This window comes from Vespa velutina, chromosome 5 (assembly GCF_912470025.1).
Source record: "Vespa velutina chromosome 5, iVesVel2.1, whole genome shotgun sequence".
Lineage (NCBI taxonomy): Eukaryota > Metazoa > Arthropoda > Insecta > Hymenoptera > Vespidae > Vespa > Vespa velutina.
The window spans coordinates 5,874,797-5,901,928 of NC_062192.1; the positions used below are offsets into that span (position 1 = coordinate 5,874,797).

General features: G+C 31.1%; 8 protein-coding genes, 1 long non-coding RNA gene and 2 pseudogenes across 12 annotated transcripts; 4 read left to right on the plus strand and 7 right to left on the minus strand.

Annotated features, from left to right (window-relative positions):
- The first annotated feature begins 1,562 nt into the window (after positions 1 to 1,562).
- On the plus strand, positions 1,563 to 8,689 carry LOC124949384 (RNA-binding protein 5-like). Of its 2 annotated transcripts, XM_047494376.1 has the most exons (7): positions 1,563 to 1,781; positions 2,172 to 2,777; positions 2,874 to 2,943; positions 3,968 to 4,041; positions 5,314 to 5,427; positions 5,507 to 6,418; positions 6,507 to 8,689. In XM_047494376.1, exons 2-7 carry the CDS (start codon positions 2,196 to 2,198, stop codon positions 7,524 to 7,526), a joined length of 2,772 nt encoding a protein of 923 aa, XP_047350332.1. In that variant the 5' UTR covers positions 1,563 to 1,781; positions 2,172 to 2,195; the 3' UTR covers positions 7,527 to 8,689. The 2 variants fall into 2 exon arrangements, with proteins under 2 accessions (XP_047350332.1, XP_047350333.1); XM_047494377.1 differs by lacking the exons at positions 1,563 to 1,781; positions 3,968 to 4,041 and having other exon boundaries at positions 2,635 to 2,777.
- On the minus strand, positions 8,218 to 11,296 carry LOC124949387 (beta-1,4-N-acetylgalactosaminyltransferase bre-4-like). 2 transcript variants are annotated; one of them, XM_047494384.1, is made up of 3 exons: positions 11,102 to 11,296; positions 10,298 to 10,976; positions 8,218 to 10,225 (listed from the first exon to the last, which is right to left on the minus strand). In XM_047494384.1, the coding sequence occupies exons 2-3, from the start codon at positions 10,925 to 10,927 to the stop codon at positions 10,031 to 10,033; spliced, it is 825 nt and encodes a 274-aa protein (XP_047350340.1). In that variant the 5' UTR covers positions 10,928 to 10,976; positions 11,102 to 11,296; the 3' UTR covers positions 8,218 to 10,030. The 2 variants fall into 2 exon arrangements, with proteins under 2 accessions (XP_047350340.1, XP_047350339.1); XM_047494383.1 differs by having other exon boundaries at positions 10,298 to 11,296.
- Positions 11,297 to 11,440: 144 nt separating this feature from the next.
- LOC124949386 (5-aminolevulinate synthase, erythroid-specific, mitochondrial) lies at positions 11,441 to 14,948 on the minus strand. Of its 2 annotated transcripts, XM_047494382.1 has the most exons (5): positions 14,799 to 14,948; positions 14,638 to 14,703; positions 13,620 to 13,677; positions 11,954 to 13,245; positions 11,441 to 11,878 (listed from the first exon to the last, which is right to left on the minus strand). In XM_047494382.1, the coding sequence occupies exons 2-5, from the start codon at positions 14,674 to 14,676 to the stop codon at positions 11,627 to 11,629; spliced, it is 1,641 nt and encodes a 546-aa protein (XP_047350338.1). In that variant the 5' UTR covers positions 14,677 to 14,703; positions 14,799 to 14,948; the 3' UTR covers positions 11,441 to 11,626. The 2 variants fall into 2 exon arrangements, with proteins under 2 accessions (XP_047350338.1, XP_047350337.1); XM_047494381.1 differs by having other exon boundaries at positions 14,638 to 14,941.
- Positions 14,949 to 16,944: 1,996 nt separating this feature from the next.
- LOC124949400 (histone H2B-like) lies at positions 16,945 to 17,448 on the minus strand. Its single transcript, XM_047494401.1, has one exon. It carries the CDS (start codon positions 17,380 to 17,382, stop codon positions 17,011 to 17,013), a length of 372 nt encoding a protein of 123 aa, XP_047350357.1. The 5' UTR covers positions 17,383 to 17,448; the 3' UTR covers positions 16,945 to 17,010.
- Positions 17,449 to 17,601: 153 nt separating this feature from the next.
- On the plus strand, positions 17,602 to 18,167 carry LOC124949395 (histone H2A-like). Its single transcript, XM_047494396.1, has one exon. It carries the CDS (start codon positions 17,667 to 17,669, stop codon positions 18,039 to 18,041), a length of 375 nt encoding a protein of 124 aa, XP_047350352.1. The 5' UTR covers positions 17,602 to 17,666; the 3' UTR covers positions 18,042 to 18,167.
- An 885-nt stretch (positions 18,168 to 19,052) lies between these two features.
- Positions 19,053 to 19,751, minus strand: LOC124949410. The gene is made up of 2 exons (XR_007101058.1): positions 19,327 to 19,751; positions 19,053 to 19,143 (listed from the first exon to the last, which is right to left on the minus strand). It is a non-coding gene; the product is annotated as an uncharacterized LOC124949410 (long non-coding RNA).
- A 755-nt stretch (positions 19,752 to 20,506) lies between these two features.
- On the plus strand, positions 20,507 to 21,081 carry LOC124949393 (histone H3). The gene has a single exon (XM_047494395.1). The coding sequence runs from the start codon at positions 20,572 to 20,574 to the stop codon at positions 20,980 to 20,982; it is 411 nt and encodes a 136-aa protein (XP_047350351.1). The 5' UTR covers positions 20,507 to 20,571; the 3' UTR covers positions 20,983 to 21,081.
- Positions 21,082 to 21,144: 63 nt separating this feature from the next.
- On the minus strand, positions 21,145 to 22,519 carry LOC124949396 (histone H2A-like). The gene has a single exon (XM_047494397.1). The coding sequence runs from the start codon at positions 22,457 to 22,459 to the stop codon at positions 22,085 to 22,087; it is 375 nt and encodes a 124-aa protein (XP_047350353.1). The 5' UTR covers positions 22,460 to 22,519; the 3' UTR covers positions 21,145 to 22,084.
- Positions 22,520 to 22,711: 192 nt separating this feature from the next.
- On the plus strand, positions 22,712 to 23,569 carry LOC124949399 (histone H2B-like). Its single transcript, XM_047494400.1, has one exon. It carries the CDS (start codon positions 22,759 to 22,761, stop codon positions 23,128 to 23,130), a length of 372 nt encoding a protein of 123 aa, XP_047350356.1. The 5' UTR covers positions 22,712 to 22,758; the 3' UTR covers positions 23,131 to 23,569.
- LOC124949408 lies at positions 23,363 to 24,206 on the minus strand (annotated as a pseudogene).
- An 849-nt stretch (positions 24,207 to 25,055) lies between these two features.
- Positions 25,056 to 27,015, minus strand: LOC124949394 (annotated as a pseudogene).
- Positions 27,016 to 27,132: the final 117 nt, after the last annotated feature.

The window sequence follows — 27,132 nt, forward strand, 5'->3', positions numbered from 1 at the left end:
TACGTGCATGCGTGTGCGAGGCGGCCTTTCCGGCCCGTCCTACTCTGCTTGCACCAGCAACCACCGACGACCACCACCACCATCATCATCACCACCACCAACACCGCCACCAACAACATCACCATCATCAATATCACCACTACTACCTACCCGCTCACCACATTCTCTTCTCGTGTACTTGCGCGCCCTTCGTCGACTTTGGGCGAATCCACAAAAACCCAGAGTAACTGTACTTTGAACGGAAACCGAGTAAACCGACCAGCCAGGACAACATTTGCGTGCATGTTATATGTATGTGTTCACATGCTTCGATATAGAATCCTATAGGGAGAAAAAAAACCTTTATCTTTCTCTCTTTTTTTTTCTTCCCTTTTTTATTTTCTTTCATTTTGAAAGCAAACCTACGTAATATCGTTTGAAATGAGAATATCAATCGATGAAAAGTAAAGGACATCTTTGTTAATAATTCTGTTTTTCTATTTGATTCAATCTGACTGCGGCATTACTTTGCATTTTCATTGAATGTTTCTTCAAAAATTCATACGATGAATATTCATTGTCGATATGGGAGATAAATCGATAAAAAATTCGCCATTCAGTATCTAAACTACGAAGTATAGATTAAGCAATGTAATTAATTTGGTTCGGTCGCTTGAACGATCGATTGTTTGTCGTAAATTGTTTGGAAAAATATAGCGTCAAATTAAATAGTCGATACTAGAGATGTCGTGAAAATTATTGAAGGAAAGCAAGAGTTAAACCGGAAGTCCAGAATTATGGCTCCATCTTATGTCCATAATTGGAAATATCTCTTGTTCCATCGGTCAGACAAGATTTCAACGTTATCGACGTGGAGTAGTAACACAAGATATTCTTATTTAAAAAGATAACACGGCTTCGCGTATAAATTTAAATTCAAATACTCCGGACAAAATAATTTTTATCCATACAGTTAAAACATTATGTCAGCACATTTAATTATAGCAAATTAAAGTCGAGATAAATATTGTAAATTTTTTTTTATGACACTTCCGAAAGAAAATAATATCATTCGTAACAACATAATTATTCATTAGGGCAATAATATTATATGTATATATATATATATATATATATATATATATATATATATATATGTATATATATATACGTACACAAGAAAAAGAAACAATTTCAAAAATTGAATGGGAATAAATACCTGTAATTTTAATGACGTAATCGTTGATAACGAATCGGGCGCGAAATGATACCGTCCAATAGAGTCCTCGACAAAATGGTGGCTTGAACGCGCATGCGCACATCGATACTTTTTTTTATCGGAAATTAACGTCCGTAATGCGATACATTTTTGTTATAATTTGAAATATAAAAATAAATGAAAGATATAACGCAATTAAATTTGTCTTCGAATGAATTTAATATATACGTGAATCGATTAATTTGTCTTTGAATTCATATTTATATATTATCGAAAACGCCGCGAAAAGTTAGACATTGTATATTCTCGAAAAACGCGACATCTATCGTCCTTTTCGTAATTGAACTGAATACGTATTCAGAACACGTATGGAGTTCGTTGTTCCTGGGAGAACCGCCATGTTTCTTGGATGAAGAAGATCAACCACGCCATTGTGCGCGTCATACTATACCTCGAACAATTTATTTAAAATTTCTGTCGACGATAAGAAGAAAGAATTTTCTAAAATCTACAACATCATTTAAGTCATTTATCGTCGAATCTGAACAGCAGCTGTAACGATAGAAGGGTTATAAATTTATCGGTAAGCACATATTAATTCAATCTTGCGACCCACATCAATCGTGGCGTGCGATTACAAGCGAAAATTTCCTTTCTCTATACAAGATTTGTCTAAATATGTTCAGCTAATTTTAGGATTATCCTTGTCATTTCTCTTGTCACGGGTTCTATTTAACAATGTAATAATGAAATGTTTCACAAACGTATAACATTTTTTTCTAATTAATTAAAAATATTTACATGCCTTTTACATATTTTTATATCCCTTCAAGATTTAATTTTAGTTTTATTTAATGTGAAGTTATTGTTTATTAATTTTTAATAATTAATTTTTAATTTATTTTGAATCATGTAATCCTTTTTAGACTATACATTGACAAAATTTGTTATGAAATTCTTACATCTGTTTTAGTGGTGTGATAAATGTGCGAGCAACATGTATAGCAACAACATTGATCCTTGGGAGCCAGGTTATGGACCAGAAAGAAGGGGGCACACTTCTGATTACGATTACCGTAATGACTATGGAAACAATCGATCACCTGATTATGGAGAGCATCGTGATTCAGATCATCGTGATAGAGATCATCGTAGTCCAGATTACAGAAATCATCGTGGAAGAGACAGAGACCGCGAAAGAGATCGTTCAAGAGATAGGAGAGATCGTAGCCGGGATGATAGAGACCGTAGTTATAGAGATCGAGAAGATCGTTATGGAAGGCAAAGAGATAGAGATTCTACAGAAAGAGATCGTGATCGTGATCGGGACAGGGATCGTGATAGGGACAGAGAACGATCAAGAAGGGATAGGGACAGAGATAGGGATAGAGAACGTAGAGGAAAAAGAGAGGACAGAGATAGGGATCGCGATGATGACCACAGTCGTGAAAGTTTGGACTTTGATCATGACCATGGTCGTGCTTATGGCTCGTCCATGGAAGGCATCCACTACAAATCTCAATCTCCCAACAACACCATAATGATTCGAGGGCTCGCGCAGCATATTACTGAAAATGACGTAGGTTGTCAACTTAGCGGCCCAAGATTGTGGCCACTTGTGAGTCGGTGTTAGAGAGCATACATCACTGTTATTATTATGATGTGTGTATCACAGGTGCGGCAAGACATCCTCAACTGTGGTCTCATGCCAAAGGACATCAGGCTTATTCGGAAAAAAGATACAGGTAATTATTGTTTATTTATTATTTTGTATCGTTCCCTTCGTAAAATGTATATTCGTATCACGGGTTCGATTTCGGAATATTTCTTCGAGTGTCATTAGAACTATATCTCAACAGCTTATTATATCTTCATGGTATATACAGATATGATAGGAATAATAAATTACGATTAAATTTCTATAATTTTTGTATTCTATCTTCTATATGGAGATAAAATTTTGTTTTATGATGTTGATATTATAATTTTACAAAATTTGAAAGATTATATAAGTGACGCTCACTTATGCAGGCATAACATTTTCATATCATTCATACTTTATCAAAAGCAGTAAAATCTGCAATTGATTCATTATTGATTCATAAATCGATTTTCTACTCATTATGCAAAGGTAAGTTCATGACACATGCAGGAAGGATAGATCGAAGAAAATCAACTCATCGTAGTTCAGCTCATTGAACTATATAAATTTTTCATCAAAAAACTATTTAAGCGCTCATATAATATAAATTTAATGATTACCAACCAATTCAGTAAATCAGTTAAAATCGGGAAGATTTAACAGTTTCTGTATAAATTATAATATAAAGAAAAAATAATAGGAAATAATTAAAGCTATCTTCTTCTGTGTGTGCTTGTACATATCGTCAAAGAAGTTTCTTTTGATCTTTTTTATTTCTTTCTAATTTTATCGAGTTAATAATCGCGGGAAAAAAAAAAGAAAATAAGGAAAAAAAGAAAAAGAAATGGAAGAACAAAAAATGAGTTTCGGTAGGGCTGATGTTTGAAAGCAAAATTCATGTTGCATTAAATGATTCGATTATCGGTGAAGTCTTCCGTCACGCAAATAGAATTCGTTCTGCTGAGCTTTAGGTAAATGGAAAAGAAAACGAAGGGACGAAGCGAAGAAACACTTCGTTCGAAAGAGTCTGTCAATGGTTGGTGCTGTGATTGCCTGCCCTCTCAGAGTAGAGATCTCCAGGCAAAACGTGGATTAACTTTGGATATGTGTGTATTTGCTCTGTATAGGTGCTTCGCGAGGTTTTGCATTCGTCGAGTTTAACGCGACTCAGGAGGCTGCACGGTGGATGGAGATGAAACAGGTAGAAAGAAGTTCAATCCACATACCCAACCGATGTGTTGTTCGCGTGCCACCGACGCCCCGTGGCGGCAAGGCACGGTAACGCGGTCCTTGGCCTTCCCCACGGCCATGGCTGTGCACCTATCTCAAAGGCTACTTCAATCTACCATATCTAATTATTTATCTAGGAGCCCCACTTTGCAGACTTTTCTTAACTGGCTCGCTATTACGTCTATCGGATTAATTTTTATAAAAAGGCTCGCGACGCGTGCTTTTACCTATCCTCCATCTCTCATAAAAGTTTATGGACTAACAATGAAGATTGGAGGAGGGTCATTCCAGCCGTCTTAAATGCTACAAATTTATATATATATATATATATGCTTACGTGCATATTTGTCACACATATGTCTATAAATCAATTATCTATTAATTATCTCTAATCAATCTAATCAGTTATCTATAAATCAACTTACGTTAGTATTTTTCAAATGTACATTGGCATTCAATGATAGTACATTAGTAAATTTCTCTTATTGATAGGAGAAGATTCACCTTCAATCTACCTCATATTATTCTATTTCTATGAATAGAAATATATCATAAATTTTTATATATATAGAAAGCATAAAGATGAGTAGATAATTGTTTTACATGATGAATAATATTTATATGACTTGACTGTAACTCTTTGGTTTCTCATTAACTTCTAAGTTTTATAGTTTGGATTATTACTTTCTTCATATATTTAAAAAGATATTACCATTTTGATTGATTGTCATATTTTAAATTAAACATTATTATATACTTTTTCGTATATAATAGAATAAGATTGATAAAAAAAGGGAAACTTCTCCTAGCGGTGCAAAATTGTCTGGTATGCTATTATTAATTGCCAATATACAATCAGCAATGCATTTTATCATAAAAAATCATTATTTCAATGTGTATTTTACCGTTTTCTTTTTTATTTTTTAATTTAATTATTTTTTTTTTTTTTTTTTTTTTTTTACGAATATAATACAAATATCTTCTAATTTTGGCAACAAACTTGTGCGCGTATGTATATTAAACGTATATAGTAGCGTCCGTATATAGTAACAAGTAAATAAGTCAACAAGTCGCGTGGAATGGCCCACATAATAAGCCCACGGCATTTTGTTTGCTGTTCGTTCGAGACGGAAAGCTATGAAGTAGAAAACTATAATTTCGTCAACCAAGAAGAAAGTTTACGGGTTAAACGGAGGCCTTCGGATGACGTTGGACGGGATAACACTGAAATTCTCTGTTTCAGGGAGTCCTGATGCTACAGGATCAATACCGTGCATTAATGCAGTACAGTATACCGAAGGATTGTCATGTGGATAAACCACCTGCAAAGAATACACAAGATTGGCATTGTGTAAAGGTAATGCATATTAATTTTACTTAAAGGATATATAAAAATATTTTTATGAAATAAATTTGTCTTATAAATTTTCCAACAGTGTGGGGCACATAATTTCAAAAGACGTGAAACATGTTTCAAATGTTCCGCTTCACGAGCAGAAAGCGAAGAAGGTGGAGAAGGTAGCGATGAAATTAGTCCGCATCCTACCAATACTGTTCTCCTTAGAGGACTAGACGTATTAACCACTGAAGATTCGGTTCTTCAAGCAATGAAAAATCTATCATCGATGCCAATTAGGAGTATACGTATTGGACGGGATTCTCTTACAAACACATCAAGGGGTGTTTGTTATTTAGAAATGGGTAACGTTGTGGATGCAATGTATTTGCATACAGCGCTCACGAAACAAGGATTAGTCGTTGACGGTAGGAAAGTAGAAATTGCATATTGCAAGTTACATCAGATTAATAATACGAATGCATGGAAGTCTAACGATAATCAGTCGCAGAGGTACACCTTGGATGATGTAGCTCAATTGGCAGAATATAGCGCCAATTTATATGCCAAAACACCAGCACAAAAAGCTCATTATCTTCAGTATTATACACAGTACTACCAGAATCAGATAATGCAAGGAACAGCTATTACATTACCTTCATTGAACCAAACGGACAGAGTAAATGCTGCTGCTGCGGTGGCTCAATCTGCTATACAACAACTGCAAGCATCCAGAAAGATAGGCGATGCAGATGAAATGAAGGGTAGACCAACTCCTACTGCACCAACTAGCACAACTTTAGCAAGTGGAAGAGTTCCTGCTCATGCAAATGATGGAAAAGTTTACTCTGTGCCTGATGTCAGCACCTATCACTATGACGAATCTTCGGGTTATTATTATGATCCAAGTACAGGATTGTATTATGATCCTAATTCACAATACTATTACAATAGCCACACGCAACAATTTCTTTATTGGGATGCAGAATCATTTTCCTACCAACCAGCGAAGGTAATGCATTTTATATATATATAACTATAGATAACTGTAGATAGGCTTAATACATCAATAATATTTACAATATGAATATTATTTTCAGACAACCACAACCGTTACCCCAACAACAGGAACTGCTACTACAAGTGGAACTACGATAACAGCAACTGCTAGTAGTACCGATTCGGCTACAACAGTCATGAGTCAAGCTATCCCATCTTCAACAACTACAACTCAAGATGTATTGAAGGAGGATGAAAGTAAGAAAAAAGACAGTAAACAGGATAAAGTAAAGGTTGCAAAGAAAATAGCAAAGGACATGGAACGTTGGGCAAAAACTTTAAATCAAAAGAAAGAAAATGCCAAAAGTAATTGGAATTCAGAATTTACTGGAGGTGATGGTAATCAAGGTGTAGGAAGTGGTGCAGCCGATGCTGGTTACGCTATATTGGAAAAGAAAGCCCTTACAAATCCATATCACGAAGATGAAGATCCCAGCGGAAGTAACGGATTAGTAGCTGCTTATGGTGGTGGAAGTGATACAGAGGAGGAAATTGAGGATGTCCAACAAGAGGAAAGGCAGCATACGGATTGGAGCAAATTAGCTTGTTTACTTTGTAAACGACAATTCCCGAGCAAAGAAGCGTTGCTTCGGCATCAACAATTATCAGATCTTCATAAGCAAAACTTAGAAAATTGGTATCAGGTGCGTGGTTTAGATCCGAATGATCCTCAACAAAGAAACAATAAGTATCGAGATAGAGCTAAAGAAAGGCGAGCCAAATATGGCGAACCAGAACCACCACAACCTAATAAATTAAAAGAAAAATATTTAAAAACCAGAGTAGAAGACATATCCGTTTCTTATGAAGAACCTACAAGAACAGGTATTGGATCGGATAACGTTGGCAATAAATTATTACAAAAGATGGGATGGAGTGAAGGAATGGGCCTTGGTAAATCAAATCAAGGTAGAACAAGTATCATTGAAGCAGAAAGACGAGTTCCTACCGCGGGTTTAGGAGCTAAATCATCATCTTATAGTGCGCTACCCGGGGATACATACAAGGATTGTGTAAAGAAAATGATGTATGCTCGTTATCAGGAATTATCCGATACGTAATACGTTAAGTATTGTTAAATAGATTTTATATATATATGTATAAGAACTTGTATTCAAATTTTCCATAGATATGTAGTTATATATCCACATTATCTGATAAACATGAAATATGTCAGAAACTGCACAGTAATAATCGGTTTTTAAGATTACATTTAGTTTGATGAAAATTTATTATTTTTCACATAAAATATCTTTGTTCTTTCGTGTATACTTACCGATAGACAAAGTAGCCGAATAATAATAATAATAATATTAATAATAATAATAATAATAATAATAATAATAATAATAATATATACTCTACAGAAAATACGCTACTACCAGAAAGATAAGGTGAAAATTGATAACACAATTTTATTTATGCAATGGCACCCTTAAATTAATCTTACAATGCTCAATAATTTTTTTTCACACATAGCATTTCTACACCTTAAATCACAATCATGTTAGGATTAACCTTCGAAGGAATTCCGTACCACATTCTCTAAACTACTTTATAGTAACGCATGAAAATTTTTGTATCAATCATAATAATATGTGATGATACCTAAAAATAAAATATATAATTTAGCATTAATAGATCAAACGATTATATCGAATCTATTAGTCATTGTAAAATTCTGAATATTCCGATTTTAAAATGCAGGAACATATTGAAATATCTTCATTAATACGTACAAATTAAATAAAATTTTTTTTTATTTTTTTTTTTATTTTTTTTATTTTTTTGTTTATTATAATAAACATATTGAAAAAAGTATCAGTAACAAAAATGCTATTTCACAAATTATCTTTCATAATACTTAAAATAATCTTTCCTCTTTTATCTCTATAATAATTACAAGTCATTTTAAACTATTTTGTTAACCGTTAATACATCGAACTTTATAATTTCATAATAATGTTCTGTAGTATGTAAAATTTTCGTAAATATATAATATAATTATATTTATTACATAGTATGATCACAAGCGATATGTACGTTAACCTTCTTTTTTATGAGTTTTATCAAAGTTTAAAATCATGGATTAACAATTGTCACTGTATACATCTCTCCTGAACTATTATTACAATTTAATCTTATTTTTTTAATTTACTATCCACAATGTATGAAATAATAAAATCAGGAAAGATAATAAATATACCTGCGAAATATTGCTAAATACATTGTCTTTTTTTCTATATATATATATATAGAATGACCTATTTTAATTTATAAATACAATTATCTCCCCGAATTTGATATTCGAAAAATGTCTAAAACGAAATATATTATTTTGAGAGCACAGTAATTTAATCTAATCTTTTTGTAGTTGATCATGTAAAGGACATATGAAGGTCAACTGTGCTGTCTTTTTAAGGAAGATAATTGCATTTACAGAATAAAATGAGTTACCCTATATATGTATGTATGTGTGTACAGATTTTATATATTTTTCAGATTTGTTATGCTTTTCTAAGCAAAATAACAGAGTAATAATGTATAAGAATATTAAAAATAATACAATTTTTTGAAATAGATATTGAAAATATTCTGAAAAATTCAGCATTAATACATTATTAAATACATAAATAAATGCAACATATCAGTACAACTAAAATTTATTATTGTAGAATCTTTTATATCATATTAATTTCTTAAATGCAGAAAATTAGTATTATCACATCTCAGTCATTTGGACTATTTTAAATAGTATTAGTACTAATAAATAAATTAAAAATAATAGTGACATTAATATTTCGTAACCGAAATTAATTATTGACAATATTTAATGTTTTTAAAAAATTAAATTAAAAAAAAATATCACAATAAGTATATAAATGCTTAGTAAAAGCTACATTTCATAGCTCATAAAATATTTTTTGTTTTCTGGTTCTATATACAAAAATGTGTTTAAATTTATTCTGCTTCTAAAATTAATACTTTCTTAAAAATACAAAAAACTAGTATAATTATTGCTTTACACATAATTTGCTATTATAAATAGAGAGTAATTTCATTACTTGAGAGCAATCATTATTTGTTTAACTTACATGTTTATGTTATAAATATAAATTATATTCCTATAAAAATTGTTTGATCACTTAAATATGCAAGATTCAAAGGTTAAAATGTTTGTTAAATAGATATAATGCACACACATTCTCATTGTATATATTTATAATATATATCTTTACGAAGCTAGGAATATATGGACGTGATTATATTATTGAAACTCCAAGGCCATACCATGTAATGTTGTAAAAAACGACACTATTTCACATTATCAACACGATAATTGCAAAACACATATATACAATTCAAATCTTGTATATACTATTTGTTAATATGAACTAGTTACTCTCTAATCACAATTTGCATATATGAGTTTGTAAATGTACAACCGTAAATATAAACTACTAAATACTAATGACATTTCATTATATTGTTGATATCTATAGTTGCAGATAGTACAACATAAAAAGACTGTAAAGACCATACAAATTGGAGTATAAAGTTAAAACTAAACATCAGCTAATATCCAAGAATACAATGGTCGTAGCTGATGATTTAATACTCTATATTCAAGATTGCTAATACCATCGGTATCATATCTTCTTGCAGCATTCTCTAAATTTGCAAACCTCGCACTACTAGGAGATTCTTTCTTATGATTTATCATGTAATATTGTGCTATATCAGGCCCAAACCGTGTGATCTATTAAAAATATCAATTTAATTACATTATTATTTTCATTGGAACAGTAAAAATGATTTTATATTAACTTACTTGAAGTCCCCTTGATTGTAGACGGCTATAAAAGTCATCATCTTCTCCACCCCACCCATAAAAAACATTAGAAAAGCCATTAACTCTTTCAAATTGCTTACGAGTTAATGCTATTGCTCCTCCAAATAAACCAGTATAAGGTAAATTATACCGGAACGTATTTACACTGGAACTCATATGCCTTGGCATTTTAGTACAAGCGTAGATATTGTTAGGATTTTGTGGTATCAAATCTATATCTTGAAATATGAAACAATGAAAATCATTGATTTTAGTTGCTTCCGCATATCCGACATTAAACAATTTGGCACGATTAAATTCTCGCATAGGACTTTGCTCTATCACAAATATTCTGTAATTAAGATTCTGTGCCTGTAAGAAAGGATGTATATAATTCATAAAGATGGTGAGCTGCGTTTGTCGATTGCGATATGGTAAGATAATAGCAACATTGAAAAGAGGATGACAATTCAATGGTTTCCATTGTCCTCCAGGGAGGATTCCTAAACGACGAGCCATGGCAACTGGATCTTCTCGAGGATGTTCCTCTGGATATAGTAAATGAGAAGATCGTTCGTTACTTATTGGAATGGTACAAGAATTATCTCTTGGTGGATATGATCTTTCCATTTCATCATAAATATCTTCAGCTTTTATAAATGTATAATGCGAAGCGAATCTTGCCGGATGCAAACAATAACACAAAATCAATATCGTAATTACGGTATAAGATAAGCCACGTGCGTAATCGGAGAGAAACGCAATGAACATTTTCAAAATGTTTATAAAAATTCTCATTCTAACCTCACTTTAAAATGCCAATCATAACAGACTCTTACGGCTTCCTCGAAGATCGGCGTTGCTTTTGCGAAATTTTAATAATGTACATCCTCTTATTAAAAACTTTTATACGAAAACTTCTAATTAATTATTTTCATGATAACTGAAAACTTAATTATAATAAATCAGACATGGGGTGCAGACGACAGTTACAAATGTGCAAAATGCGCATGCGTATAGCTCACATTTAAGTTACAAAAGGTTAACATATGTAAGTACTGATCAAAATGTAATGGTTCTTATATAGAAATTGATTTTTGACTATGAAATGTAGTATAAAATATAAAATAAAAATAGATACAATTTAATATTTTTATAATCATTTATTTAAAATGAATATATTTAGTTAAATCGATTTATTTTCGGACAAATCTTACGATTTGAATATTCTAAAAACGTTATATGTATTCACATAAATAAACTTTCATATTTTAACAAGTTTTGTTTGTACGATATGAAATCTTTATATTACATTAATATATACATTTGTCAATGAACTGATATTGCACGTGCCATTTTATTCGATTTAGATTCAATTTTAGGAATTTTTAAACGATGAAATACATCTAGTGTATCTCGTACAAACTGATCTATCATTGCTTTTTTATGCTTTGGTGTTGGTGCTAATCTTAATTTTTCTTCACCTTTTGGAACTGTAGGATAATTTATAGCTTGAACATAATGCCCTTTCTCACGTATTAGCATATCAGCTATTTGACTACATAATAATGGATCGCCTATCTGTAAAATAAAAATTAAATAATCTTAGAAATATATCTATGTGTGTAATATAAAAAAATATATTAATAAAATTACTTTTAATGGAATAATATGAGAAGGAGAGGATTCTAAAGGAAGTCCAGCAGCAGTAAGAATAGATTTCATATAGGCCACATTTCTTTGATGACTAGCTCTTAAAGATCTTCCTTCATCCGATGCCAAAATTTCAACAGATGTTAAAGCTCCATATAGAACAGTTGGTGGCAATGAGGTTGTGAAAATAAATCCTGCTGCATAGCTTCTAATCATGTCAATAAGTTTGGAAGAACCAACAATATAGCCACCTACATTACCAAAAGCTTTTCCAAGAGTACCAGATATAATATCCATTTTATCAAGAACCCAATCTCTTTCTCCGATGCCAGCACCAAAATATCCATATAAGCCCACTGCATGAACTTCGTCCACGAATGTTAAAGCACCGTATTTATGTGCAACGTCACATAATTGTTCTAAAGGACAAATGTCACCTGTCATTGAATGTACTGTTTCAAATGCTACAATTTTTGGTATACTTCTATCTACTTTAGATAGAAGTTCTTCTAAATGTTTGACATCATTGTGCCTAAAAATGTGTTTAGGTACACCACTGTTCCGTATACCATGTATCATAGAAGCATGATTACCAGCATCAGAAAATATATGACAATTTGGTAAAAGCTTGGCCAATGTATACAATGTCGAATCATTGGCTACGAAACATGAAGTAAATAATAATCCAGCTTCCTTTTGATGCAAAGCAGCAAGTCTTTTCTCCAGCATTTCATGACCCATAGAATTTCCAGATATATTGCGAGTTCCACCTGCGCCTGCACCAAATTTATCCAAGGCTTCTCGTACAGAATTAATTACATTAGGATGACGAGACATGCCCAAATAATCATTAGAACACCATACAGTGATAGGTTTTTCTCCCCAGGAATATTCCACTGCTGCTGGGAATTGCTCAGCCAAACGATTAACTTTTTTAAAGACCCTATACGAATGATCTTTCTTTTTTTTCATGATTTGCTCGTGGAAAAATTTTTGATAGGGAAAGTGAATTTCCTCATTAGTTTCCTCTTTAGTAATATAATCAATAACATCTTCCTCCATTGTCAGGCTTGCCTCTTTTATTGCATCTGGTTCTTTGGAAAGAAATGGACAATGATTTTTTACAGGTTCAGGTGGTATTTGTGCTTCAGCCGTGTTTTCTACTAATGTACTAGATAAGCGTGACATTACTGGGCAATGTTGACGATAATTCATTATTACAGATGTCCCATAATTACGTACATAATTGGCGGATAAGCGAGTTAAGAATGGACAGGGCATGTTTCTCGTTTGTGCTGAAACAAATCAATTTTCATGAAATAAATAAAAAAAAATTATTTTACATATACGTGGCAGTGACGCGATGACGATACATTATTATGTTACTGGATATACCAATAAGTTTCGATATTTCCTGTATTATCTATAAATTGTCTTGGAAATATTCAAACTTTTGTAATAACGTATGATTATGTCATCGATTATATCAATAAGATTTCGTCATATTGAAAATATCCATATGCGTGATAGCAAAACTAATAAAAGAAGGTTTTTTAAGGATTACGATTATATAGATATGAGGAGGACTGGAAGGGGATAAGAGAAAGTGATAGTACTTAATGACACAGCATATATTTTTTTGACATAAAAGGAGTTATTTTTTTCTTACCTTTTGCAGTATTTATGATATGAAGAGAACCTCCGTATCGAATGCACTTCTGTGATAACTGAAATTAGATTCGAATAATGAATGAATGTCGTCTAAATATCTCGATGAATTAAAATGAGACAATTTGTGGCTGAAGGCCAAGCGATTAGAAAGTAAAGAGGACACGAGTTTCGACAGTCATACGCACGAACAGCTGGTAAGCAACTGACTTAATTCGTGTTCATACGCCTGATAGGCTGAAGTTGTTTTACTAACTTCGATAAAAACATCGAATTTTATTTTTAAAATTTACCAAAAAGTAATTCTTCATTTTCATACTTTAATTCTACTCGAGACTGAGTTAATTTTGAAATAGTTCTTTATTCATTAATATATATATATATATATATATATATATATTATTATTTAAATATTTAATTATTAATTAATATTATATATTAATGAATAATAATTTATTATTATTCATTAATATATGTGTATATATGTATATCCGTCTCTTCTATACTATACTTTGCGATAAAAATCAATTAAAATATATTTAACACTTTTTGTTAAGGACAAATTTAACATTTTTCACAAAGAGAAATGTTAAAGTATTTATGTTAAAGTATATTCAAGATATATATGAAAAAAAAATTTGAAGAATTAATTAAAAAATAAAAATACTTAATACTTAATGTTATAAAAGATAAAAAATATTTAAATAATAATAATGATAAATCCTTAATTAAGTATTTATATTAATCATTTATATTTGTAATATACAAATTCAGACATCATTTTTTTTATCTTATCGATCTTTGATCACACAAATAATTATAATTTTTTTCATATTATCGATAATCGTCTATAATAATTAATCGATACGGATTTCTTTATATTTTAAATCATATATATATAATATATTTATTTAAATATAATATATAAGATTTTCAAATTAATATATTTATAAATATTTAATTCTATAACAATACCATACAATTTTGTTTAAAAGAATAAAAAATATAAATATAGTTACCAGGGAATAAAGTAGAAGGAAGTTGCCGTTATTTGCCATATTGTGAAACGTACGTATATACAAATCCTTGTAGATTTTTGGAAATAAATTGATATTTTATTTTTATTTATTTATTTATTCTTTTTTTTTCACTCTCGATAAATAGCAATACTTTTACTTACAAACTAAATAATTTTACAAGAACTGAAGTGTAAAGGAGAAGCAATCCATCTAGTGGTATATTCTGTTATGATTTTCCTCTTTTATGCGAACTCATACTTATCGTTTAAATCGAAGGTATTATCCAATCGTCGTTAGCAATGACCTAATCGTACTAGTGGTCAACGCGACTCACTTTATTTTATATACATAACTTTATTCCGTGCGTCATTGTCTCTTACATGTATATAAATACAAGTGATACATATGTATTAACGTTCTAATTGAAAAACAGAAAAACTGTTTTCTCATAGTTATATATTTTTTCCTTATAAAAAAATGTGGGCTTTAAAAATTAAAAAAAAAAAAAATTAACTAGCGAAATAATCGTAATATAATCATTGATATTTTTTTATCTTTCCAAATAGTCCTTGACTATGAATTTATAGTTGAGTTTTATTTAAGTTTATGACTATCATGACTCTTGACACTCTTCTTTATGGCCAATTATTAACATTATATGCGTCAATTTCTTTATTTACTGTCTGTTGATCAATTTGATAAGAAGTTTTATTTGAGGATTCCCCGAGTTTAATTGAGAATGTTATATTGTGAGGAAATGTAATATTGAAAAATTTTTCTAAAAAATTTTATGAAATGTGATACCCTCTAATTAGTTATAAATAAACTTCTTTTGACCTAAGATAATTTTTAATAAATACAATTTGTATTTCATGAAAAATATATTACTATTAATATATTATATATATTAAATGTATAATAATATATGAAAAATATATTATTATATATTCCATTTTTAATTTATTTTTCAACTCGACTTTCGTTGTTCGATTTTAAATTTCATTACTTCCTATGTCTTTTTATCCTCTCTTAATTAAAATTATTTTATATAATTTAAACATTTTTTTAATATCCCCTGGTAACAAAATCGGGTTTCAAGATTCCTTTACCATGTATTGATAAAGTAGTTTTCTTTTTACCATCATAGAAATCCCGATCGATAATGTAATATTCTCCATTACCTACAACTGAATTTTTTTTTAACCAATTTTATAAAAATTTCATTATTTGTTGATCATATAAGTACTATTTATGTTATTATCAATCTTTTTTTCGTTATAAATGAATATAAATGATTCTAATATAAAAAAAAAAATTTTAATTAAACGTATTATGTTTTTATATTATTTCTAAAGAGAAAGAATAAATCGTAACGGATATAAATATTTACATATTGAACAATGTTAGAGGATAGTTTTGGTCTATCAAATAAATGGTCAACTGTGGGTCAAGAAGCCATGTGGTAATCAGATCGATTCCAATATTATCGATCAATATTATCGAGTAATAAAACCAATATAATACTATTGATATATTTATTTTTCATATAAAATCATAAAAAAGAAAGTATTAGATATTCTAGTCATAATTCACGCTTTCTCTACAACAAATTGTAGAAAAATATATAATAAACTATACGTCTGTTTCATTTGTTTTCGCTATATATATATATATATAAATCAAACTTTTTTTTTCTTTTTTTGAAAATAAAATATTTCTATCGAATATAACGTTTCAAATATATAATTATAAATTCTTGAAAGTTTAACACTTAAATGTACAATATGTTATAAAAGATAAATTTAAAAAATAATATACACATACTGTTTGTATATATAATAAAACAAGTAACTAATAAGTTATATAATATATATAACATAATATATATAATGCTGATACTGACTAGAATAACTGCACGGTATGATTAATATAAATTTCTTAACTTGATAAGACATTATAAACAAAGTTACAGTTATTTTGGACAATTTAATTTTATGTTTGCTCCTTTTTATATAATTTTATTAAGAACAGTGTGGACTAATAAGGATATTATTAAACAATGATAAACAAAATCAAGAACTGTAATAAATTTATTATAAAAAATTACTTAAAAAACAACCCTAACACTGAAATTTAATATAGTGTACAATTTTGTTTGTCATTATTCATAACGATTAGCCATTATAAATAATATCCTCGTATTAAATTACTCAAATCCATACATATACAATACATACATAACAAGGTAAAAAAAAAGGAAGGATAAAAAATAACGTAATTAAATGTTAGAATATTTTCATACAAGAAGATGTTCAACGTAAATAATTATTGGTGGCCCTAAAAAGGACCGGTAAAGATTCAATGATACCATTTTTATTTGGAGCTTGTATATTTAGTCACGGCTTTAGTACCTTCACTAACAGCATGTTTTGCAAGCTCACCAGGTAATAACAAACGCACTGCAGTCTGGATTTCCCGAGAAGTAATCGTCGAACGTTTGTTATAATGAGCTAATCTTGATGCTTCCGCTGCAATTCGTTCAAAAACATCGTTGACAAAACTGTTCATGATGCTCATAGCTTTACTGGAAATTCCAGTATCTGGATGTACTTGTTTGAGTACTTTGTAGATGTAAATAGCGTAGCTTTCCTTCCTCTTTCGTTTCTTCTTTTTATCAGCTTTATTAATATTCTTTTGAGCCTTGCCTGCTTTCTTCACGGCTTTTCCACTTGCTTTAGGAGGCATGATAAATCTTGGCTAACGAAACTGATCCACTTGCACGTATATTTTAGAGGTTAATGTTCCGTCCAGGAGTTTAACCTCTCGTTATATAATATATCGTAACTCTGTCCTTTGCCAATAGGAGCGCTGTAGAAGCATAAGATCCTTCTGAGCAATTCTATTGGTCCGCTTCAAAGTACGAGAAACGGTATAAATACGATAACGACAGCTGTTCACTTTTATTTCTGAAAGAGAGCGCAAAGCATTTGTTACGGTTTTATAAATTTATATTTTAGAAAATCTGCAACATGTCTGGACGTGGAAAAGGGGGTAAGGTGAAGGGAAAGGCAAAGTCACGATCAAATAGAGCAGGATTACAATTTCCGGTTGGCCGTATTCATCGGCTTTTAAGGAAAGGTAATTATGCCGAACGAGTTGGAGCTGGAGCGCCAGTTTACTTAGCAGCAGTGATGGAATATCTGGCTGCTGAAGTTCTCGAGTTGGCAGGAAATGCTGCTCGTGATAACAAAAAGACAAGAATTATTCCGAGACATTTGCAATTGGCGATCCGAAATGACGAAGAATTAAATAAATTGTTGTCTGGCGTGACTATAGCTCAGGGTGGTGTCTTGCCAAACATACAAGCTGTTTTGCTTCCAAAGAAGACAGAAAAAAAAACATAATTAAAAATTTACAAATAAAAACGGCCCTTTTTAGGGCCACCAGATTGATTTTTCTTTAAGGCATTATCTCGTTTGGATTACGTCACTAATATTTTCATTTAAACGAAAATTTATCTTCTAAATACATAAATTCTATACTTGAAAATAGTTCATTTCTTTTTTATTAACAAAATTCTAAAAGATTAATTTTATTAAATTATTCATTATTCGATATTAAATACATTAAATTAAAATTGAATTATTTGAACATTTTATAAGATATAAGTATGTAATTTTATAAATCTAGGTTCATATTTCATAGAAAATATATATAAAACCATGATAAACATGTTGCAACAGTGTAATGAAAGAATGTATAGCAGATGTACGCAAGGATATGGCAACAGCGTATGAAGCGCAGTTATCTATCTTAAGGCGCACTTGATGATATATCTTCATGTTTACATGTCGATTAGATAATTGATTATGACTTTGAAAAATTATCATTTCCAAATTTGTGTTTATATAGAAATTATTTATTATGGTTAATAGAGTGATTAGTAGAAGAGATTATCATTAATTCATAAAAAATCAAATTTTTTTGCATAACAGTAGAATCAATTTATATTAAACAAATCAAACTTTTGCTTACTTCCTTCAAAGATAAATATGCATAATATATATTCAGTATTACACTGTGAGGTGATTAGAATAAATATGCAGTTCATTTGTAAAAACTTCTTAAATTTACAATTCTATTTCTGGCATGTGACATAATATTGCCATAATATTTACAGTTATCTAACAATAACAATTGTTATTATTTTATATTACATAAATATTTTAATTTATGTTCGTCATTGTTGCATTATTTACAATTAAGATGGGGGGAGGGCCAGTTTAAAAGTCCATTTTTTAATGATTTTCATGATTTTCTTTTGACACGGAATGAATGAATAGAATTTGTTTGAATTTGAAAAATATTTTATTTATATTTTCAAATATATCTTATAATTTTTTTAATCTATTTTCTTTGAAAATATTTAATGTATATGCCCATCGTAGATCGCCATCAAATGATAACTTTGTTATCTCTGTATATTCTTGAGGCCATCATTTTCATCTGAAATCAATAAGATTTTCCAATTACATTAAAAATAATATTTTCTAAAAACGTGAATCTAACTCTGATCTAAAAAAGTTGAAAATTATATGTTTTAAAGGTGTTTAGGCAAAAAAATATCATTTTCTATCATTTCTTTTTATAACTGCTTTGCAACAAAAAAAAAATATATTTTAAACATACAATTTTGTATAAGTCATAATTCTCTTTTCATGCTTAGATATTCTAATAAAGTTTTTGACTAGTTCCTTCATAATGCATTCGCATGACAATAATTGCTTCGTTGCAATCAGATCCGCAGACTTTATCAGATTAATATGCTATAATGCTATAAAAAATACCAAATAATGATTTAAATCCTTGTTTCTTCCATTATCAAATACTTTGAAATTCAGAATAAATTTTTCCTGTTTCTCATTCTTTTTTTTTTTCTTCTTCTTCTTCTACTATTAAAGAACTCGATCTGATTAGTTTCACTTTACAGTCGCAATTGATAAAAAGCTTGAATCCGAGGCTACGTATTCCAGTTTCCGCAAATTTAACATCCTGCTTGTAACTCAATGAAAAATTCAATGATCCTATAGCAATAGAGAGAATTAACTATTATACACTCACTGAAAGTTTTTTTTTACGCTGGCACTTTCTTCATCTTTGTCACGTTCACTTGATTCACTTTTAGAGAACTGATATCCGTGAAAGGATCTTTTACGTTGTCTACTTCTGCGAATTGAAGTATCACATTCACTTAACGGATACGTTGGAATTTTGTGTTTTAATTTTCAAAATATATTACAAAGATTGGAGCTAAACTGATGTTAATCGACATTCTGTTAAAATGATACCAATGCATCCTCAATATTTCCAGTACCTTCTATCTAAGATCTCTATTGTGAGAAAAAAAAAAATAAATAAAAAAGAAAACAAGAACATCTATCGACGTTTCTCTTTCCTCTAAATATCCTATAGCATATTAGTATTGAGCCAGATATGTGAATACGAAAGCGACTGTTTGAACGATCGCTCCGTTTTACCTGCTGCACGTTTCGGGACTGAACCAAGTGGCGTTCACTTTATCGTTCACAACATCAAAACGAATTGGAATGTTTCTTTGAAATTTTGGATATATATTCTTAAATAATTTTATTAACAAATTTATGCAATAAAAAAAATTTCGATTTTTTTGAACCATCTAAATTAGTTTTCTCCTTTAATAAATCATTTAATAAAATTACTATATGTAAATATGCAAATAGATTTTCCCGCGTAGAAAGTCCGACCGCAACAAACGATTTCCCCCACTATCGAACCTTCGTCCAATCAACGATCAGTACGGGAACCCTAGAGTATATATAAACGGCAGTTTGCAGCCAGCGAGTTATTGGTCTCTCAGCTATACATTGAGTAAGTTATATATCGTTCATTTTAAGAATGGCTCGTACTAAGCAAACTGCACGGAAGTCAACTGGAGGAAAGGCTCCTCGAAAGCAATTGGCTACCAAGGCAGCACGAAAAAGTGCGCCTGCAACTGGTGGAGTAAAGAAACCTCATCGTTACAGGCCAGGCACTGTAGCTCTTCGTGAAATCCGTCGTTATCAAAAGAGCACTGAATTACTTATCAGAAAGTTACCATTCCAACGTCTTGTACGTGAAATTGCTCAAGATTTCAAAACCGATTTACGTTTCCAAAGTTCAGCTGTAATGGCTCTTCAAGAAGCTAGTGAAGCATACTTGGTTGGGTTATTCGAAGATACTAATCTGTGTGCCATTCACGCAAAACGTGTTACCATCATGCCTAAAGATATTCAATTGGCACGACGAATTAGAGGAGAAAGAGCTTAATTTAATCAAATTTCAAATACCAAAAAACGGCCCTTATCAGGGCCAACAATTTATTTACGATGAACTTATTCCGATTCATAAATAAGATTTGTAACCATATATATTGGAATTCATTTATTTTTCAGATTATTAGAACAAATAATTTTAAAAATAATTTTTAATAAGTTTGCTTACGGAAAAAAATTACTTTTCAAATTATTGACTACGATGAAATATTTTTCAAATTATTACAGATAAACTTTCGTCTCGTCGTCTATTCGTCTCTTAATATAGAATAGTTACTCCGTAGCTATGTCCTCCGATTGATGTTTCGTTTTAAACATTCATATACGAATGGACCAAGCATATAAAGTAATTCCAATGATTTGAACGTTAGTTCTCGTGATATATAGATATTTTTAGCTTTGGTTAGAGTAATCAATGCGATACTTTCTTGTCAATATATATGCGCTTAGTTTTAATCAACATTGTTTATTTAGCTTTATCTTGATATAAATTTAACTCTTTCTAGCATTCTTTATAAAATTATTACCTTTATTTTTCAAACTCAAATAATTTATTCAATTTAATTAGGAATTACTTTAAAATACTCGACAGAATTTATTTAACTCGCCAGTTCTAAATCTAGAAGATAGAGAACCAATAAATAAAAACTTAAAAAATGGAACTCTTAATAAATCATAGAGTAAAAAAAAGGAGTTTTTCCCTATCACTCAATGTAATGAAAATCCTTTTTTCTACTTCTATCCCTTGGGAAGATTTTTCAATGATATCAATAAAACACGCCTAGTTTTCAGTACAAGTATATATTAGAAGGAACTTTCAAACAAAGAATATTCAATGTTTCCAATGCCAGACCTATGAGCACTTAGTTGGCCGGAAACTCTAATCTTTTTATCGGTATCTGTAAAGTGCGATATATTCGTTTCTTAGGGTCTCTTAAGGCCATAATTTCGGGATATCTACGCAAATATTATATATATAACCTGTCCTTATATATTATATTATATAGCCATTCTTGTAATCGAAACGAAATGATTCCTTAAGAAAAAAATTAATTTGGTGGCCCTAAAAAGGGCCGTTTCTATTTGCATATTTTTAATTATGTTTTCTTCTCTGTCTTCTTTGGAAGCAAAACAGCTTGTATGTTTGGCAAGACACCACCCTGAGCTATAGTCACGCCAGACAACAATTTATTTAATTCTTCGTCATTTCGGATCGCCAATTGCAAATGTCTCGGAATAATTCTTGTCTTTTTGTTATCACGAGCAGCATTTCCTGCCAACTCGAGAACTTCAGCAGCTAGATATTCCATTACTGCCGCCAAATATACTGGCGCTCCGGCTCCAACACGTTCGGCATAATTACCCTTCCTTAAAAGACGATGGATACGGCCAACTGGAAATTGTAATCCAGCTCTATTTGACCGTGACTTCGCTTTACCCTTTACTTTACCACCTTTCCCACGTCCGGACATATTGTACTTCTTTAAAAAAAAAAAAAATTATAAATTTATAAAACCGTAACAAACGCTCGTAGCTCTGTTTCAGAAATAACGATGTGCAATGGAGTTATCGTATTTATACAGTTCCTCGTACATCGAAACGGACCAATGAAATTGCTCGGGGGGTTCTGGGGCTTCTATAGCGCTCCTATTGGTGGAAGACAGAGTCACTACAGACTACATAACAAGGGACAAACCCAGCGACGGGTTATTATTCGCTAAGGTATACGTGGTGTCGAATCTCTTGCGATAAACAAAGATTTGTATTCATTATGCCGCCTAAAGCTAGTGGTAAAGCTGTTAAAAAAGCTGGTAAAGCTCAGAAGAACATTAGTAAATCCGATAAAAAGAAGAAGCGTAAGAGGAAGGAAAGCTATGCTATTTACATCTACAAAGTACTTAAACAAGTACATCCGGACACTGGTATTTCAAGTAAAGCCATGAGCATTATGAACAGTTTTGTCAATGATGTTTTTGAACGAATTGCCGCGGAAGCATCGAGATTAGCTCATTACAATAAACGTTCGACGATCACTTCTCGAGAAATTCAAACTGCAGTGCGTTTGTTGTTACCTGGTGAGCTCGCAAAACACGCTGTTAGCGAAGGTACTAAAGCTGTGACCAAATACACGAGCTCAAAATAAATGATTAATATCATGGAATTATAAAACCGGCCCTTTTTAGGGCCACCAAATAAGTTTTTACGTTGAACATGTCCTCGTATAAAAATATTTTAATTTTTAATTGTTATCTTCTATTTAATGAAAACAAATGGAGCGAATGAGTATTTTATAAATAAATATTATGTTAAATTACTATTTACGTTACGTGCATAATATACTGTAAATGCGTTAAAAAAAGGATGCCGACTTGTAACTAGTAATAAAATAACAAAATTTTTTTTTTGTAAAAGCAAAGAAAACTATGAACTAAAGCAAATTAAATTAAAATGCTTTTATAATGAATAACAATTGATTTTCAAGGTCAAGATAGTTAATTGAGATATGTAATTCCAACTATACTACTAATAAATGAATTATTATTATAATTGATATTATCAGAAAAGTTCCAATTCATTAATGAAAATGTAACTATGAAAAGGATTATTTTCATAATCAAAAGATGACCAAAGAATCTGCACTTATGGTTGTTTTTAATTTCCCCAACCCTTAGAAAGTTCGTCCTTGACGTTTACGTAGACGGCATTCATGGCTGTAATGGTCTTTCTGTAGCGTGTTCGGTGTACGTGACTGCATCAGGAATAACGTTTTCCTAGAAAAACATTCAATACACCTACGAGTTTCCTGGTAAATCAATTTAGATATACACTTCACACTATCTCGACGAGCAAAATGACAAATCGCAAGTTTGGTGATACTTTGGATGTTGTCGCTAAGAATTTTTCTTTAAACCTTCGTACCTCACTTTTCCAATCCTTTTTCCATCCAACCTTTCCTTGACCAGTCATTGTGAAATTTTATATACGAAGTTTTACGTCCGGAAAATATACGATCTTATACTATAACAAAAGAGAGAGCTAAATTTGATCAATGGCGACGATGTCCCCTTCAACTACTCACCATTGAAAGCTACAATCTTCTTACGATTGACCCACTTTTGGAAACATTTTTTGTATTTAGCTTTTGAAATTATTAAGAGTCCCTTCGTCGCATAAATTTTTTATTCTCTCAGTCATCGAATCTTTTTTCCTTTAAGAGATTTCTTCAATTTCGAACAGCCAGAAATTTATTTCTTTGGTCATTGCTAGACTTTTAAGCATAAACTCGTTCAACATTTTTAGGGTTTTTAGGGTGTTTACATGCCTGCCAGAATGAGAGTATCTTTCAATTGATGTACGATCATTTTTAAATCGCCTAAATTTTTTTTTTCCGAATATCACCTATGGATTCATCATGGATTTTATGAAGCATGTGGATGATTTCCGAATACGAACGATCAAGTTTTTTGGTAAAATTTAATGCTAATTCATTATTCTATGCGTATTCCGTTATCATTAAATGCGAGGCTTACGATATTCTACGTTTACTCAACAACGTACAGTTATTGACTGAAGAAGACTCGAAGAAGGAACGAGGTACCATGCTGCTTGGCAGAAGCTTTCGTAAAAGTTTCCCCCTAAAAGATAAATAACTATTTTTAACAATAACAAATCCAGGTAGAAAGAAGGTTAAAGCATAAGGTTGGATACTTGCGGACAGAAAAAGCATTTCCGGACCTTAAAAGCAAAATAAATCACAAATGAACATATCTGGGATAAAACATTCTGCGCAATCTATTTCTTTGGAAAATATTTCAAAAGTTATTTATCCTTAATAAGATAGTAAAAGTATTTATCTAAATATTAAATAAAATTACAAGAAATGTATATTCTACAATATTTCGTTTTTTGATATTAATAGAAATCTATAAAGTGATTTTAATAAATTTAATAAGAAAATTAATTATACGAAGAGTTATAAAAATATAAACTATAAAAACCTAAAAGGAATATTTATTCAAAATAATAAGTCTTATTTATGAATCGGAATAAGTTCATTGTAAATAAAATTGTTGGCCCTCAAAAGGGCCGTTCTTTGGTATTTGAAATCTGATCAAATTAAGCTCTTTCTCTTCTAATTCGTCGTGCCAATTGAATATCTTTAGGCATGATGGTAACACGTTTTGCGTGAATGGCACAAAGATTAATATCTTCGAATAACCCAACCAAGTATGCTTCACTAGCTTCTTGAAAAGCCATTACAGCTGAACTTTGGAAACGTAAATCGGTTTTGAAATCTTGAGCAATTTCACGTACGAGACGTTGGAATGGTAACTTTCGGTTAAGTAATTCAGTGCTCTTTTGATAACGACGAATTTCACGAAGAGCTACAGTGCCTGGCCTGTAACGATGTGAGGTTTCTTTACTCCACCAGTTGCAGGCGCACTCTTTCGAGCAGCTTTGGTAGCCAATTGCTTCCGAGAAGCCTTTCCTCCAGTTGACTTTCGCGCGGTTTGCTTAGTACGAGCCATTCTTAAAATCGACGATAAATAACTTACTCAACGAATAGCTGAGAAAAAGTAATTTCGTTTTTTTTTGTGAAAATGAAAGACAATTTTCGTATGCAGAACAAATATTTTATTAAATTATATATTGGCCATTTTGTTCCAATACCTTTTGCCATCTTTCTGCTAGTAGCATGATTCCACGCTCATAAAATTTTAAGTCTTTGCTGGCAAAAAACTGATCGAGGTGCTTTTTGACCTCCTCATATGTAGTGAAGATTTTACCGTTTAAAAAATTTTACAGTGATCGGAACAAATAATATTCCGAAGGTGCCAGATCTGGAGAATATAGTGGGTGTGGCATTGTATCCCATTCAAGCTGTAAAAGCTTTTGGTGAATGGCCAAATTGTATGAGGTCTCGCATTATCTTGAAGGAACACTACACCTTTTCTGTTGATTAATTCTGACCTTTCTCTGTTGAAGTGCATCATTCAGTTTGTTCAGCTGATGACAGTAGACTTCTGAATTAATTGTTATGTTATCTGATAAAATCTCAAAAAAAAGTGATTTCTTTAAAATTCCATCAAACAAATAGCATCACCTTTTTTTGATGGATATTGATTTTGGAAATGCTTTAAGCCGGTTTATCTTTTTTGCTCCATGATCTCTTGCGTTTGACATTATTATATACAACTCATTTTTCGTCCCCAGTAATGATGCGTTTCAAAAATGGATCATTTTCGTGACGTTTGAGAAGCGAATCACAGATGTCAACGTGACGATACAAATTTCTCTCCGTGAGAACATGGGGAACCCATATATCGAGCTTCGAGGTTAAACCCAGGCTTTTCAAGTGGTCATAAACAGTTAAATTTGATAAATTTAACCTCTTACTGATCTCACGTGTTGTTATTTGCCGGTTTGCATCAATTAATGCCTTTATCGTGTCTTTATCAGCTTCAACCGTTCTTCCAGAACGTGATGCATCTTCGACATTTTTTGCCATTTTCGATTGCCGGATTGAAATTTTGCAGATCAGTTCTGGCACTGGCGTATTATCAATACATCTTCTCCATACACATCGGTTAATTTCTTTCTGGCTTAAACAGCAATTTTACGTTTTCTATAGTAAAAAAGTAAAAAATGACGAAAGTGCTGCTTATTGTTCTCCATATTTAAAAGGGCACCAACCAAAAACTACTGTGTAGAATCAATTGGACATTTTAACAAACAAGCCTTGCTATATCAGCTCTCAAAACATATAATAATTATGCGGCTTAAGTGTGAAGTTGGGTGCAAAAAAATACAACTAAATCCTCTGTCGAGAAAAAATGAAATTACTTTCCGAAAAACCCAATAAATTTATAAAATCGTAACGAGCACTCTTAGCTTTATATCAGAAAAACAATGCGCAACGGTGTTATCGTATTTATACAGTTCCTCGTACGTAGAAACGGACCAATGGAATTGCTTGGTAGGTAACTTGAGTTTCTAAAGCGCTTCTATTGGTGGAGGATAGAGTCACTACGGACTACATAACAGTAGACAAACTTCACGACGGGTTGTTATCTCTAAGATATACGTGCCATCGAATCTGTTGGAATAAACAAATATTTGTATTCATTATGCCACCTAAAGCTAG

What these genes read in the sequence shown, in the direction of transcription:
- LOC124949384 (XM_047494376.1), top strand. Translation starts at nt 2,196, where the DNA reads ATGTATAGCAACAACATTGATCCTTGGGAGCCAGGTTATGGACCAGAA. An exon ending in AGCATATTACTGAAAATGAC is followed by an intron (nt 2,778 to 2,873) that starts GTAGGTTGTCAA and finishes TGTGTATCACAG; the next exon opens with GTGCGGCAAGACATCCTCAA. An exon ending in TATTCGGAAAAAAGATACAG is followed by an intron (nt 2,944 to 3,967) that starts GTAATTATTGTT and finishes TGCTCTGTATAG; the next exon opens with GTGCTTCGCGAGGTTTTGCA.
- LOC124949387 (XM_047494383.1), bottom strand. Translation starts at nt 11,095, where the DNA reads ATGAGAATTTTTATAAACATTTTGAAAATGTTCATTGCGTTTCTCTCC. An exon ending in TACAATCAAGGGGACTTCAA is followed by an intron (nt 10,226 to 10,297) that starts GTAAGTTAATAT and finishes TATTTTTAATAG; the next exon opens with ATCACACGGTTTGGGCCTGA.
- LOC124949386 (XM_047494382.1), bottom strand. Translation starts at nt 14,676, where the DNA reads ATGGCAAATAACGGCAACTTCCTTCTACTTTATTCCCTG. An exon ending in TCCTTCTACTTTATTCCCTG is followed by an intron (nt 13,678 to 14,637) that starts GTAACTATATTT and finishes ATCTAATTTCAG; the next exon opens with TTATCACAGAAGTGCATTCG. An exon ending in CTCATATTATTCCATTAAAA is followed by an intron (nt 11,879 to 11,953) that starts GTAATTTTATTA and finishes TTTATTTTACAG; the next exon opens with ATAGGCGATCCATTATTATG.
- LOC124949400 (XM_047494401.1), bottom strand. Translation starts at nt 17,382, where the DNA reads ATGCCTCCTAAAGCAAGTGGAAAAGCCGTGAAGAAAGCAGGCAAGGCT.
- LOC124949395 (XM_047494396.1), top strand. Translation starts at nt 17,667, where the DNA reads ATGTCTGGACGTGGAAAAGGGGGTAAGGTGAAGGGAAAGGCAAAGTCA.
- LOC124949393 (XM_047494395.1), top strand. Translation starts at nt 20,572, where the DNA reads ATGGCTCGTACTAAGCAAACTGCACGGAAGTCAACTGGAGGAAAGGCT.
- LOC124949396 (XM_047494397.1), bottom strand. Translation starts at nt 22,459, where the DNA reads ATGTCCGGACGTGGGAAAGGTGGTAAAGTAAAGGGTAAAGCGAAGTCA.
- LOC124949399 (XM_047494400.1), top strand. Translation starts at nt 22,759, where the DNA reads ATGCCGCCTAAAGCTAGTGGTAAAGCTGTTAAAAAAGCTGGTAAAGCT.